The 14,693-nt window shown below is 40.7% G+C and overlaps 2 protein-coding genes across 3 annotated transcripts in view; one reads left to right on the top strand and one right to left on the bottom strand.

The window, feature by feature from the left end:
• LOC126282247 (uncharacterized) overlaps nt 1-14,693 on the bottom strand; it is a 362,102-nt gene that overhangs the window by 215,812 nt on the left and 131,597 nt on the right. The gene's annotated exons all lie outside the window — the stretch shown is intronic.
• Nucleotides 8,004-14,433, top strand: LOC126282252 (uncharacterized). Its single transcript, XM_049981849.1, has 2 exons — nt 8,004-8,274; nt 14,192-14,433. The coding sequence occupies exons 1-2, from the start codon at nt 8,155-8,157 to the stop codon at nt 14,399-14,401; spliced, it is 330 nt and encodes a 109-aa protein (XP_049837806.1). The 5' UTR covers nt 8,004-8,154; the 3' UTR covers nt 14,402-14,433.

The raw sequence follows: 14,693 nt of genomic DNA, 5'->3' as shown, positions 1-14,693 counted from the left end.
TTCGGACCTCATACGATTCAGTCCAGACCTTCGTGTGCAGAAGGTCCGAGATTTGGTAATTCCACTCTATGTCCTACCTCTGGGAAATGGAGACTACATGGATAGGGGAGGGGATCAACGCCTGGGTCTCTTGCTATACTGGCAGACCAAAGGGTCCTGCAACCAGAGTCGAAGCAGTTCCTCCTTGACCTCCTGTAGCGTAACCACTGGTGGCAAATCCTTGATGACGATTTTGGTTTGGCGATTTCTCGACGTCTGGAGGGTAAAGTAAGGCATTCTCCTTGATCTGACAAATTAGAGAATGGTAAGGTAGTAGACCCTACTGTCGAGCAGATATTTCACATGATCTTTCTCGTAAACAGCCCTCACTTGCCAGATAATGAGCCGCTGGAACACAGTGTCCAGTTTAGTATAATTAGTGACATTACACACCACAACAGCAGGGCCTGACGGGGTCTCTTGAAAAGGAGGGTCTGTAGCAGGAGCCATTTCCTCATCCACAGGACCATCCGGTGCAGCCTCACCTGGGAAGGAGGTATCGGAGCTCGATCCGCTGTCACCACGGCTCGCGTAGGCGGAAGAGAGTCTAAAGCACCTGGAGTGACCGGCAGAGGACTTTCTGACTGGGTCAGGGCGCCCAGAAGACTCGCCACGGCGGCGGGACAACGCAGGAAGAGGTGCACTCATAGTTACAGCCGGGTGGTGATCAAACACATCCGAGGAGTTTATCACGGCACAACGAGAAAGATCAATTACTAAGCAGTCAGTCGGACGACGACGACACGGAAGAACGGTCCCTGACACTGGGGGCGGACAGTCGTCACTGTGATCGGTTTCAGTGCCGGTGGTATCCACCGGCGATTTGTGGCGGATGGCGCCATTCAAACGATACTTCGCCCGCTGCGAGTTAGGCGGGACATCTGGCGCGATTGGAAGCCGAGGTGAGTGGCATGTCCTACTTGATACATCACGAGGGTTGGCGATGGAAGTGTCGGAGAGCCGCGACGGTTGCTCTGCGGACCGCCATGGTAGATATGGGTACGCCTAACGTAGCCAGGGGCCCATCACGAGACGACCACGCATACCAAAAGTTTCCCAGCTAATCTGGGACAGAAACGACGAACGACCAATGCCGAAAAGGCAGGTAAACAACGCTGATATACGGTGAAAAGTACAACGATACGACACGGAACGCACTCGTACAAGAAAACACTTCCAGTGATCCAACCTGTAGCACGAGTAAAAGCTGTGTACCTGGCGTGTTTATATCACCTTCAATGGGTCGTACGCATCACAGGTGTTTTCATTTACGTATTCTGAGACATACAGCGCCATCTACTGATCAATTTTCATATTATTTTTTTCTTCTGCCTAGCGTTTTCCCCGTTCTCCGATAATATTCCGTTGCAGTTTGACGTCATTCTGACCAGTGGTGTGATTTCTACACCTTTTTGAAAGTTTAACTTTAATTATAATCACCCTGTATACTCAAGTAGCCTTTCTGCTCTCTCGCGTATTATTCATGACGTGTAGTTAGTACGTGTAACACAGGGCTTACAGTGTGTTCGTTCAATAAATTTCAGTTCCTGCTCTCTCATCTTAAATAATCAACTAACAAACAAATTCTTATAATCAGAGAGTAGATCTATAACTACTGATTTTCTTCGCGATATTTACTAAGCTTCTAATTTTTCCGTCTTAACTTACTACTTTATATTTACTTGTGCAGTGTAGTATATAGCCCGGAGGTCACTGATAATATGGGCTGAAAATCTATACACACAAGCAGGCATGAATTGTCATTGAGTAATTTGTTGTAATCACCATTTCGTGTTGCCTGAATCTTCCTTGGCTACTTAAAAATCAACTTCACATTTAAGAGGGAAATACACCAATCATGGCTCTTCTACTACGTTCACTTCCGAGTTATTGCATTTCGTATTTTCAAGCTTTACTTGCTTGTTCACGCAGATATCCTTGTCATTTAATATATAGATGGTTCTCTTCCGATTTTTCAAAAGTGTATCAGTTCTGCCAAAAATGTTTAGAATATGTTACATCTGAAAAGTAGCTAATAATAGAGTCATTAAAAAAGAAAGGGAAGCACAACTTGTGGAAGTAAAAGCAATTACGGCATCATCTTGTTTTGAATGAATCTATCCTAATGAACATATAATACGTGATAGTCCACATTCTTCTGTAAACTCTGCTAAGTCTCTAAACTCAATTACTGGTGACCGAGGGTTACCGCCTGTTAATTAAGAAAACTTACTGCTGTCAGTCACTACTAAGAACTTTAAAACTTCTGTTGCACTACTGTAATTGAAATGGAACTGTTTTAAATGTATGGCATTGTATGTAGAAATGAACGTAAATCTGTAGTGATCTGAAGAACGTCATTCCTGTACTAAGGAGTACCATCCATCAGAATATATCATCATCAGTTTTTCTTACGGTTGAAGGGGTGAGACTAACTGTTATGTCTGTTAAGGTAGTGTGAAGGAGAGTGTGGAGAGTCAACCAAAAACTATTGTGGTCTTAGTATTTTTTGTCGATTGTACAAGGAAATCCACTCCTTCCCGTGTTGCAGGGAAATCTCAGCATGCTGGTAATTATCATCATTTATATCCTCTGCAGTGAAAGAGTGTTGCTCTCTGCTATGGAAAATATCAGGTTTCTAACTGGAATTTCTTCACATAGGAAGGTCAATTACAAAGGCTAATACTAATAACAGTTTAAATGCTGGAGGAAACTGAACATCCTCAATGTCTTCTGCTATGAGAGCAATACTATAATTATTATAGTTAAATTTTATTATAATTATCGATTCTGTGCAATCAGAAGTAAGTCATGAATGAAGAATGCATGGAATATTATTTAGTGTATTTTATAAGGTATTCTATAGCTTCGATTATATATATATATATATATATATATATATATATATATATATATATATATATATATATATAATCACAACACCAATAAGGAGCTGTGTGGCTTGAGTGAAAGTTGATAAGCATCTTTCTATATCTGAAAAATGATGTCCCTTTACATTTTGCCACAGTCGCATAAGAGTGACACTACTTGCGCTTCTATGACGATCCGAAACTGATTTGTTTAAAAACTGCTGTAACGATATTTATCTTTGAAATTGGACATAATGAGATGAAGGTTAGTCAAAAATGCCTTTAAGTTGAGAAAGAAGCCTTTATGAACTCTTCACTGACTTTGAACGAGGTCGTGTAATATCGCTAAGAGAAATTGGATGTTCCTACTGCAAAACTGCATAAAGGCCTAGCAGGATAGCCATAATTGAAAATGATAGTTGGCAGAAGTGGTCACGAGAAATGTACGGTTGCGAGAACACCAGATTCTGGACAGCCACGTGGTATCAGCGAAAGGGAAAGCCATCATGTTCAGAGTATTGTATTGCACCTGCAGTACCAGTTTGATCAGATATTGGCACCACAGCGACACAACGGACTGTTAATAATCGACCATTTCAAAGACAGTTCCGAACCAGACGTTATGTGCCATGCATTAACACTGGGCCTACAGCTACAACTATGGTCTGGAGTGCGGTTTCGTATGACAGGACCCCACGCAGCCCAACTGCAAATTTGTTTTTCAGTCTGGTGATTCGTCGTGTTGTGCTGTCATTCATGAAGAGCATTCCGAGGCATGTTTCCAACAGGATATTGTTCACCCGCTTACTGCTGTTTTAATCCAACAGTAATCATTCAAAGCCAGTTCTTGAAATTGTGTTAATAGGCTTTCTCGGGATAGATTACATCCGTCTTCAAGAATCTGCCAGTTCAGTTGCATCAGTATCTCTGTGACACTCTACCATGAAGCAAACAAACCTGTGATCATTCATGCTGTCCTGCTCTGTGTACATTTAATATTTCCTGTTAGTCCTATCAGCTACGCGCCTCACACACTTAATTACAGTAAAATTCAGTGAACCATAATTATTATTGCTCTTATACTCTGGTATTTTCCATCGTCGGTACACGAATGTTCAGTATTACTTCATTTATCATGGTGATGCAAGAAATTACTTAGTAAGCATGTGCATGCAACACATAAGTAAAAGTATGTAAGTACAACAAAATAGGGAACCAAGAATTCGCACGATTAACTCATTTCGTTTAAAATTCACAATGTATTCTTAATTGGAATAACGATGTACATTAAAATAAACAGTAAAGCACTAGAAGTGGTACATATCAGCGGCCTTTCTGCTTCCTGTAAATATACCCACGTATCTCAAATGCGTAACATCGTTTTGCAAAATAACACTGTTACACGCCAAGTACATTGAAGAGCACATACAACGAATAGCCGCACTCAGCAGATTTTTTGTCTGTTTTACTGCTAAGTAATTACTGTTGTTAAATATTTAATTTTTTAAATTTATCAGTTTAGAAGCTAGTCGGTTTCCAGGTGATCTGTTGCTGCAGAAGTTGTTTGTGATTTACAATAATTCCAAGAATACAGTTACAAAATTCTCTGTCAGCTGATGATGGTGCGAACCGTGGAAGCGTAGGTATTTACATGAGAAGTATTTTTTATTCTATTCAAAATACCTGGTGTTCTTTAGCACGGACATGCTATTCTGGCAATTAACTGAAAGAAAGGACTAGAAACTTTCACCTTCAGGTTGCATTATTAACTTTGTTGTAGCAATCTATATTACACTCCTGGAAATGGAAAAAAGAACACATTGACACCGGTGTGTCAGACCCACCATACTTGCTCCGGACACTGCGAGAAGGCTGTACAAGCAATGATCACACGCACGGCACAGCGGAAACACCAGGAACCGTGGTGTTGGCCGTCGAATGGCGCTAGTTGAGCAGCATTTGTGCACCGCCGCCGTCAGTGTCAGCCAGTTTGCCGTGCCATACGGAGCTCCATCGCAGTCTTTAACACTGGTAGCATGCCGCGACAGCGTGGACGTGAACCGTATGTGCAGTTGACGGACTTTGAGCGAGGGCGTATAGTGGGCATGCGGGAGGCCGGGTAGACGTACCGCCGAATTGCTCAACACGTGGGGCGTGAGGTCTCCACAGTACATCGATGTTGTCGCCAGTGGTCGGCGGAAGGTGCACGTGCCCGTCGACCTGGGACCGGACCGCAGCGACGCACGGATGCACGCCAAGACCGTAGGATCATACGCAGTGCCGTAGGGGACCGCACCGCCACTTCCCAGCAAATTAGGGACACAGTTGCTCCTGGGGTATCGGCGAGGACCATTCGCAACCGTCTCCATGAAGCTGGGCTACGATCCCGCACACCGTTAGGCCGTCTTCCGCTCACGCCCCAACATCGTGCAGCCCGCCTCCAGTGGTGTCGCGACAGGCGTGAATGGAGGGACGAATGGAGACGTGTTGTCTTCATCGATGAGAGTCGCTTCTGCCTTGGTGCCAATGATGGTCGTATGCGTGTTTGGCGCCGTGCAGGTGAGCGCCACAATCAGGACTGCATACGACCAAGGCACACAGGGCCAACACCCGGCATCATGGTGTGGGGAGCGATCTCCTACACTGGCCGTACACCTCTGGTGATCGTCGAGGGGACACTGAATAGTGCACGGTACATCCAAACCGTCATCGAACCCATCGTTCTACCATTCCTAGACCGGCAAGGGAACTTGCTGTTCCAACAGGACAATGCACGTCCGCATGTATCCCGTGCCACCCAACGTGCTCTAGAAGGTGTAAGTCAACTACCCTGGCCAGCAAGATCTCCGAATCTGTCCCCCATTGAGCATGTTTGGGACTGGATGAAGCGTCGTCTCACGCGGTCTGCACGTCCAGCACGAACGCTGGTCCAACTGAGGCGCCAGGTGGAAATGGCATGGCAATCCGTTCCACAGGACTACATCCAGCATCTCTACGATCGTCTCCATGGGAGAATAGCAGCCTGCATTACTGCGAAAGGTGGATATACACTGTACTAGTGCCGACATTGTGCATGCTCTGTTGCCCGTGTCTATGTGCCTGTGGTTCTGTCAGTGTGATCATGTGATGTATCTGACCCCAGGAATGTGTCAATAGAGTGTCCTTTTCCTGGGACAATGAATTCACGGTGTTCTTATTTCAATTTCCAGGAGTGTAGAAGTATTTGGTTTCAGTTGCTATCTACAATAATCTCAAATACTAATTCTCATGGAACTCGAAGTAGAGAGATTCTGGACGAAAAAGTTAGGAGAAGGGTGTAAAAGCTGTTCGAGGCGAAATCTGGATTATCAAGATTTTGAATGTTTTGAAGGAACTGCAACAAATGGCACTAGAGAGAGAAAGAGAGGTAACCTGACACCTGAAGCTCGATTTTATTGGCCGTAGTGAATCGAAATAGAAACCAACGAAGTGTTTGCTTGAAGTAACTGTACAGCAATAACCGCAGCTCCTGCATGAGCGGTTGATGCCTCTGGTATTCATGTTGTTATACATGGGACAGTGGAGAAGGAAGTAGGATACTATGAAAAACACTGTAGAAATCACAATCGTAATACGATGTCACTGTATTAAATACATGCTCAACTTTTAATTATTGCCCAGTGGTACTACGAAAAACAAAGTTCTGATAGTCAATATGTAACCTGGACGTTACACGACAAAAATATGAATAATGTGGGTGCTGTATGAACATACTGAGCACTGAGCACATAACTAATTAAGGCGGTTTCTCTCGATTTTGGGGAGAACTGATTGGGCACAAAGACCTCACTTTTGAAAAAGTAAAGCTTGTAAATACGAAAATGCTAATTTGGAAATGCACATAGTAGAAGAACCAAACGTGGTGTTTTTCCCTCTTAAAAGTGAAATAAATTTTAAGCAACCAAGGAAGATTCAGGCAACACGAAATGGTGTTTGTAACAAATTACTGAAAGACAATTCATGCCTGCTTGTGTATATGGGTTTGCAGCACATACTGTCAGTGACCAATGGACCATATATTACACTGCAGAAGTAAATATAAAGAAGTAAGTAAAGTTGGTAAAGATTAGAAGCCTACTTAATCTCGCGGAGAAAATCAGTAGTTATAGATCTACTGTCTGCTTGCAAGAATTGTATCGTTAGCGTATTATTTAAGATGAGAGAGCAGGAACAGAAATTTATAGAACGAACACATGGTAAGCCCCATGCCACACCTACTATATAGAAAGGCTAGTTTAATATATATAGCGACGATTCTCGCTACTGTTTGTAGTGTTTAGATCGCGGGCAATGCGACCATAGACAACCAGGTGAAGGGTCATAGGGAGCAATGCAGTTTTCATTCCACTGATGACTGCTGTGCCAAAGGAAATAATCCACTGAAAAACTTCACACCACGGAAGCACGTATTCACGAATGGCCTACTGGGCGTCCTGATCTGCCACCTATAGAGAAATTCTGAGAAGACGAAAACTTCCACAGCAGCCTCCAGCCAGAAACCTCGATTAACTGACACAGCAAAGGTTTTATTCGTGATAAGAGATTCCTGAACAATACGTTTGCAGGCTTCTTTTGGATCAGTCCCTACATAAAAATTGTGAGTAGTAATGGTTCATGGCGAAATAAACCCAAAAATACTGTTAATTATTGATATAATGAGTTAACGATTCGCAACGTCAGAAATCAGAGGATGGTGTGAAAATAGTGTACAAATGAAATTCTAATTCCTTCGTAAATTTGTTATTAAACAAAGTCAGTGCTGTTGCATGTACGGTCGTTACGAAAGAAGAAATTTTATAATTGAAGTATAAAAACTTTTTAATCATTTGCTTTCATTGATTGTCGAGTATTTATCGGCTAATGTGCTCACAATTTCCTTTCGTCTAATCCTATCTTTTGGCTCAAGGTTTCTTACCAAGTCTCCAAAGATATTTCCAGCAGTAAGATAGGACGGCGATATGGATAGCTGCACTTTCTGACGTACACACTAAAAAGCTGCTCTTGCCTGCAGCAGTTTGGGCGACAAGAGTCGGACGCGCCGTATAAGAGGAGGTGGGTGAGTTCACTTGCGGCACTTGTCGAGAGGCACTCAGAGTAGAAGCCACTGTAACCATGAAGGCAGCCCTCGTCTTGCTCATCGCTGGTGTGTTGCTTGTGGCGTACTGCACGCCGCTCGCCGCTGCAGACGACGGGGAGGACGTTATGGATGAAGCAGCCGAAAACAGAGACGCTGATGACGACGACGCTGACAGCTCAGCAGACGAAGACGCAGACGGGAACGATGGCTGGGACGCTGGGAGTGTGGAGAACAGGCTGGCAGGCAAAGGTAAACATCAGCTGAGGCGGGTATGATGCGCTTGGTCCTTACTGCCGCAGCATTCTCATCATCAGGATTTGGCCTATTTTGAGGACCCGTCTTAGTATAATTTCATTTAGGTTTAAACCCCTAGTTGATAACGTAAATTATTTCTACGCTTTAAAAGTGTAAGGCATTTGCCTGCAGAAGAGGCACGCTGTTCAAAGAACTTATTACGATGATGCCATTACTGCATTCATTAAATATACTGGTACATTCAATCATACTGACCTTTAACATTGGTGTTGGGCATCATTAAAACATTTATACATGCTAAATACGGAATCTGATTAGGGCCCCACTGATTTATGTCTATGCCATAGGATGTTTTTTTGTCATATGTGGATGATATCTGTTCTACAGTGGTTTAACAATATATTGTCTAAATAATACATTTGTATCAGCCTTCTATACAGATGCTACAAAATTTCTAATATGAATTTCTACACCAATGAGAGTTGCCGAATAGGATATAATAGTAATAGGAATTCACAATACAGAAAGTACTGCATCAGTGGTAATGGGGAAATATGAACACTAGATGGCCACCGAGTAAGATCACAGGTATTTTCTTCATCTGCTAAAAGAATGTATTTTCTTTATTTTTACTTGCTGTAGTGTCCGTTCTTGTCAAACAACTAAATATTAGCGTCCCAGCAGAGCATCTTCTCGAAAAAGCTTGTTCTTTAACTGAAGTCCCAATAATCGCGAAATAACACGAAATTTTGCGTGACATAAACACAAAAGCTTCTATTCAAGTTTTCTTGACAGTGCGAAATTCGCTTAAAAAAGACAGGTACTAGTTTCATCAGTGTCTATTGTCTTAATAAATGTGTAATTAAGCGGTTCTAAGTCGTATTTAACTAACACATTTCGTATTGTTTACTAGTTAGATAGACGCGATCTAGGCCTAAATTTTAAGAGTTATAAACGTCTTAAAACCTGACCATACACACCTGATATCGCAAATTATCTAAAATCAAAGTAATTACAAATTCATTCTTCTGTCATTGTATCTCTAAATCAGTTCAAAAAGAACAACTACAGCAAATAAGATATTTGCGTCTTTTTTTCTTTACACACTGCCAATCTCGCGTCCTTGACAAATTTAAAACATTCCTCAAATTTAATTATTCTCTTGAAACTGACCATGAGTGAGAAACGTGGGAGCTGTTATAGGGTAGTGAATAGAGGGATTTGTTGCCAATCTTGTAGGAAATATTTTCACTGAGGGACATGCAGTGGGGAGAATTTTGACAGAAGAGGCTCGTACCTGTATCTGCAGAGTATGCAGTAGGTACATTTTGATTGGGGAACAGGAAAGGATAATCTGTGCCCTTCAGGTACAGTTGGAGGAAGCAAGGAAGGAACTCATAAAGATCAAGGGAGAAAAGGGGGAGGAGGGTGGTTGTGAACTGGCAGCTGGTAGTAGGACAGGAAGAAAGAGAACGCTATCTGACAGTTTTATCATTAACGGCAAAAACAGGTATCTGTCACTGCCAGAGTTAAGTGGAGAAGAGCCTCAGGTAGAACAAAGAGCAGTTATTGTGAGGCATACTTCAACTGAAGCCAAGAATCCTAGGAATGTACAACGTTTTAGGGAGAAGAAAGTGCTGCTGCTAAGTAGTAGCCATGGGCAGAATGTAGGCCCTCATTACAGGAAAGATTAGGGCAGCGCACCAGGCCACCAGTATCTTCAAGCCAAATACAGGGCTAAGTCATGTCCATAGAGGACGTAGGGTCTTTATGTAAGGACTTTACAAAAGAGGACCATCTAATGATAATGGGTGGGGCACTGAACAGTTTGGACAGGGATGGGGCATACGACATAGGTGTTGACCTGGTCAAGATAGCTTCCCTTACTCACGGCACCAACGTACACTTTGTTGAGCTGTTCTGGCGTCATGATCGACCACACCTTCATGGAGCTGTGAGGCGAATCAATCTGTGGTTAGGGATGGCTCTGAGGACAGCCAATTTTGCTCATGTCTCTCTGATGCCGTTGGGACTATCAACAGCTGGGATTTCACTAGGCATGGCCTACACCTAAACAGGACTGGGAAGGGAAGATGGGTACAATGATTCATGAAAGTATAGGGGATGGATCTCAGGCCACACATGGTCAACTACCTGTTGTCATAGGTAGGAAAAGTAAGTCTTTATTAGTATAAATCCAGACAACAGGTTGCCTTGCCTAAATAATATCTCCAGTAGTTTAAAAAATACTGAAACAATCACCCACAAAACAGATTTTACAGATTTTAACACTTCTAATATCACATATACAAGATGTTACAAAGAAAAACCACTGAAAAGAGTAACATGGGGCGTTTCACATCACAACATGCAATCAATAAAAAATAATATATAACTATTAAAAAGAGAACTCCGATCTTTGAACTGTACAGTAGTTTGTATTACTCAGGACTGGTGTAGAGACACAGATATCCAACATGTAGTATTATCATTGTATGAAAAGGCAAAGTCTTATAAAAAAGGAAATGGGGGAGGCAAACAAACGCAGAATAACATACTGCTAAGGGAGGGGGATAAGGTAATAAATAATCCATAACACTTAGCAAACTATGTAAACGAGCATTTTTACAATATGGCAGAGAATTTACAGCAACAATTCCCCCCCAAAAATATAACACTTGTAAATAATGTTGCACTAAATACAATGATGTTACTTCCAACCACAAAGAATGAAGTCAATAGAACTGTTCAAAAACTAAAAAATTAAAAGCCAGTAGGCATAGATGAAGTAGCATGTGTACTGGAATAATGCATGGGACTATACAAGGCCTCTTAAGAAATGTAATAAGTAAATCCTTCACATCAGGGACATTTCCAGAGCAGTTAAAACAGGCAAGAGTTGTATCTTTGCTTAAAGTTGTAATTGATGCTCTTGATAAAGATGAGTGTGTCACAGGCATATTTTTGGATCTGTCTCAGGGGATTTGATACAGTCGACCACATGATTATATTAAATAAATTAGAAGCAATAGGAATAAGAGGGGTAGCTGATGACTGGTTTCGATCATACCTAACAGATAGGGTACAAGGAGTAGAGATAACACATTCTTCAAATAGATCCAAACATTTAGTAAGACACTTATCAGAATCAAAATAAATTAATATAGGGGTTCCACAAGGTAGAATATTAGGACCAATACTGTTATATACATCAATGACTTTTCCAGTAGTGTTATTCATGGTGACAAAAATTCTCTTTGCTGATGACAGCAATATTATAGTCACTGAGAAAACAAGAGAACTCCTCTGCTGAGAAAGCAAATGAAACTCTCAAGGAAGTTTATGACTGGTCAATAAGCAATAAAGTGACATTGAACATAAATAAAATTAATGCCAAGAATTTCAGTTTGAAGAGAAAAAATGAATATGTTCAATTAAATGTAGGTGGCACCTCTATAGACTATGTAACAAGCGCAAAATTTCTAGGAATGATTAGTGATTCTGAGTTGAAGTGGTACAAACACGCAAAGGTACTTTCAAACAGAATGTCATCAGCATGTTATGCCCTTCGAATCCTATCATCAGTATATAATATGCATTGTCTTTTAGTTACATATTATTCGTATGTACACTCAATTCTTAGCTATGGAATTCCTTTTTTGGGCACAAATGCACGAAATATGAAGACAATTTTCAAACTCCAGAAAAGACCCATCAGAATAATAACCAAAAATACTAGTCGATTTCGTTGTAAGGATCTGTTCAAAACCTTGGAGATTTTCACTGCTCCATGAGAATACATCTACCAGTCAGTTGTACACATCAAAAATAACATTGGTAATTACTGCACAAACAGCTCTGTCCATGACCATGCAACAAGAGATAGACGCAACTTACATTTAACAAGAAAAAATAAACATAAAACTCAAAACAGCATTTTCTACCAAGGAATAAAACTGCACAATAGATTATTAAAAGAGATTAAAGAAATTGCAAAAATACACTTATTTTAAAAGTCAGCTAAAAAGTACCTGTTATGCAATGCATGTTATACATTGAAGGATTACTTAGCTGGAACAAAGTAAATGTTTGATAAAAGAGCTATACAAATAAATAATAATAATAATGATTGTAAAACATCGACCATTCTACATAATACCTTCACTTTATGTCTTTTTCCTTGTTTTTTTCGTTTCTAGAAATACTTACCCCAAGCTATGCATAGCACTATGTTAACACCTCTTCCTCTTTCTGAACTCAATAGGTTATTCATTGTGGAGGGACGTTGATTCAGTTTTTCAGGATAGCAAATGGGAAGCTGTAGTGCAAAAAATGGCCCAGAGTTAACCAGTGTCTGTGTGTGTATGTGTGTGTGTGTGTGTGTGTGTGTGTGTGTGTGTGTGTGTGTGTGTAGTGAATGAAGTGTTATGTAACAATGTGTGTATAGTGTGTGCAGTGACTGATAGGGAGATTTGACTGAACAGTGTGGCATTACATTATTTAATAAGTTATTTGTAAGAAAGTGTTGTATACCAGGAGTAAATCTAAAGATTGTCCCTAACTAGAAGTCTGTAAATATATGCGTATACGATCTAGCTCGTTTTAAATTGATCTAAACTTGTAAATACTTTGACATGTCTTACATCCTTGTAAAAAGAGATTTATGGATGAATAAAGCTACTACGACTACTACTACTACTACTACTACTACTACTACTACTAACAGTTACACACTGCTGATTCTGTAATGAGAACCAGTATTTCTATGCCTGTATCCAGTAGATACAACATTATTAATATACTAACAAAGATGCAAACATTGCTCACAGAACCTGATATCTCTTTTTCTGTCAGTAGTTTGTATTATGTTATGTGCAAGACTGGTTTACTCAAGAAACAGTAACCACGCAGGTTACTTGATTCCAAGTGCAACGACACAAGAGCTCTATTAACTAGATGTCACTGTTGTACCCAAATGTGAAAGACTGCATATTGTTTATTAAACAAATATTTAATTGAGATTATAAGGAAAAACGTTTCTGACACTGTCGATTTGCAATAGTATTCAACCTGAAATATAATTTTTGTGTTATCTATCTGTGTTTCTAATACACACTAATGCTATAAGCCTCGCAAAATAGAATGCAGCTATAGATGTAGGATGCAGAACCACAAATACTAAGTAATCATTCTAAGAGTTTTCTAATTTGATAAACGTTTCATGAATTGCGCTACACAAAATATACTTTCCTCAGGTAAAATTTGATCACATGTCATTTAATCTTTCATACAGATACGAAGAAAAGTTTATGCAGTTTCTCTTTCTGATAGGCGATTATAATGTGAATTATATAATTTGAAAATACAAAGTAGTGTTCAGTGTGTTTCATGCTCTGCTTATCTATGATATTGTGAATTTGAAACACTGGTAACAAAGATAATAACTCATAGATTGCATAGTTATGTGAAGCACTAAAAGTGCTTTCGAAAATCATAACACAGGCTGTATGTAATCGCATATGTTAAACATCTGCAACAGATCAAAAACTTTTAGTTATCATCACAGGTACAAACTTTACAACTTATCTGTGTGTGATTGCCATCACAAATGCCTGTATCATGTAAGTATGGTGTAAAATATCGACTTAAATTACATTGTACGTAACTCGGCTCACGACAGCAAGCACTTAAGGCTTGGAGCATTTCTCTTGGAGAATAGGACAGCAATAATCAGTTAGAGAACCAGCTGTGTGTCGCCTAAGTACTTCAGTATGTTAACTGAGTATAAAATGCAGGCTTAGTGATTAATTAAAAACCAGTATTGTTCATATGACTACTGATGTTTTTTGGTGAGACATGAATGTGAACAGTCATCACTGAAACGTCATGTATGTTGTTTCCTGTTGAGCAGGAGCTCACGCCCGGGCTGGCCACGCCAAGCATGCTCGTGCAGGCAGCCGACACGCTGCGGGCAGAGCTGCAGTCAGGCCCCACGCCAGGTCAGGCGCTGCCCGCAGAGCCGCCCACAGCAAGTAGTCGCCGCTGCAGAGGAGGCGCAATGGTGTGGAGGCGCAGTCTGGAGCTGCTCACATTGTCCTGTACCCTGCGCCCACGTGTATAAAATAAAGCAGCAGTGCATTTTGCAGTAAATAAGTGTCTTTATTACTCAGTGTCCTATATATGTAAGCTCTGGCACATACACAGGTGGTAAGCAAGTATGGAAAATGATTGCAAAAGTTCCAAATTTTTTGAAAATGCTTCAGTGGTCGATTGTATATGATATTTTCTGTGATGCAACGTAAAATCACCATAACCCATTATGTATGAATGTTGCAAATTGATGTAAATTCCATTTGCATTTTTTCTTAAGAAATGACGGTGAGCACTATACATCACTAGGGCTCTTGCATCAA

The sequence above is a fragment of the Schistocerca gregaria genome, chromosome 7, assembly GCF_023897955.1.
Source record: "Schistocerca gregaria isolate iqSchGreg1 chromosome 7, iqSchGreg1.2, whole genome shotgun sequence".
Classification (NCBI taxonomy): domain Eukaryota; kingdom Metazoa; phylum Arthropoda; class Insecta; order Orthoptera; family Acrididae; genus Schistocerca; species Schistocerca gregaria.
The sequence above is the reverse complement of the archived record's forward strand: the minus strand, read 5'-3'. Positions and strand labels throughout refer to the sequence as shown.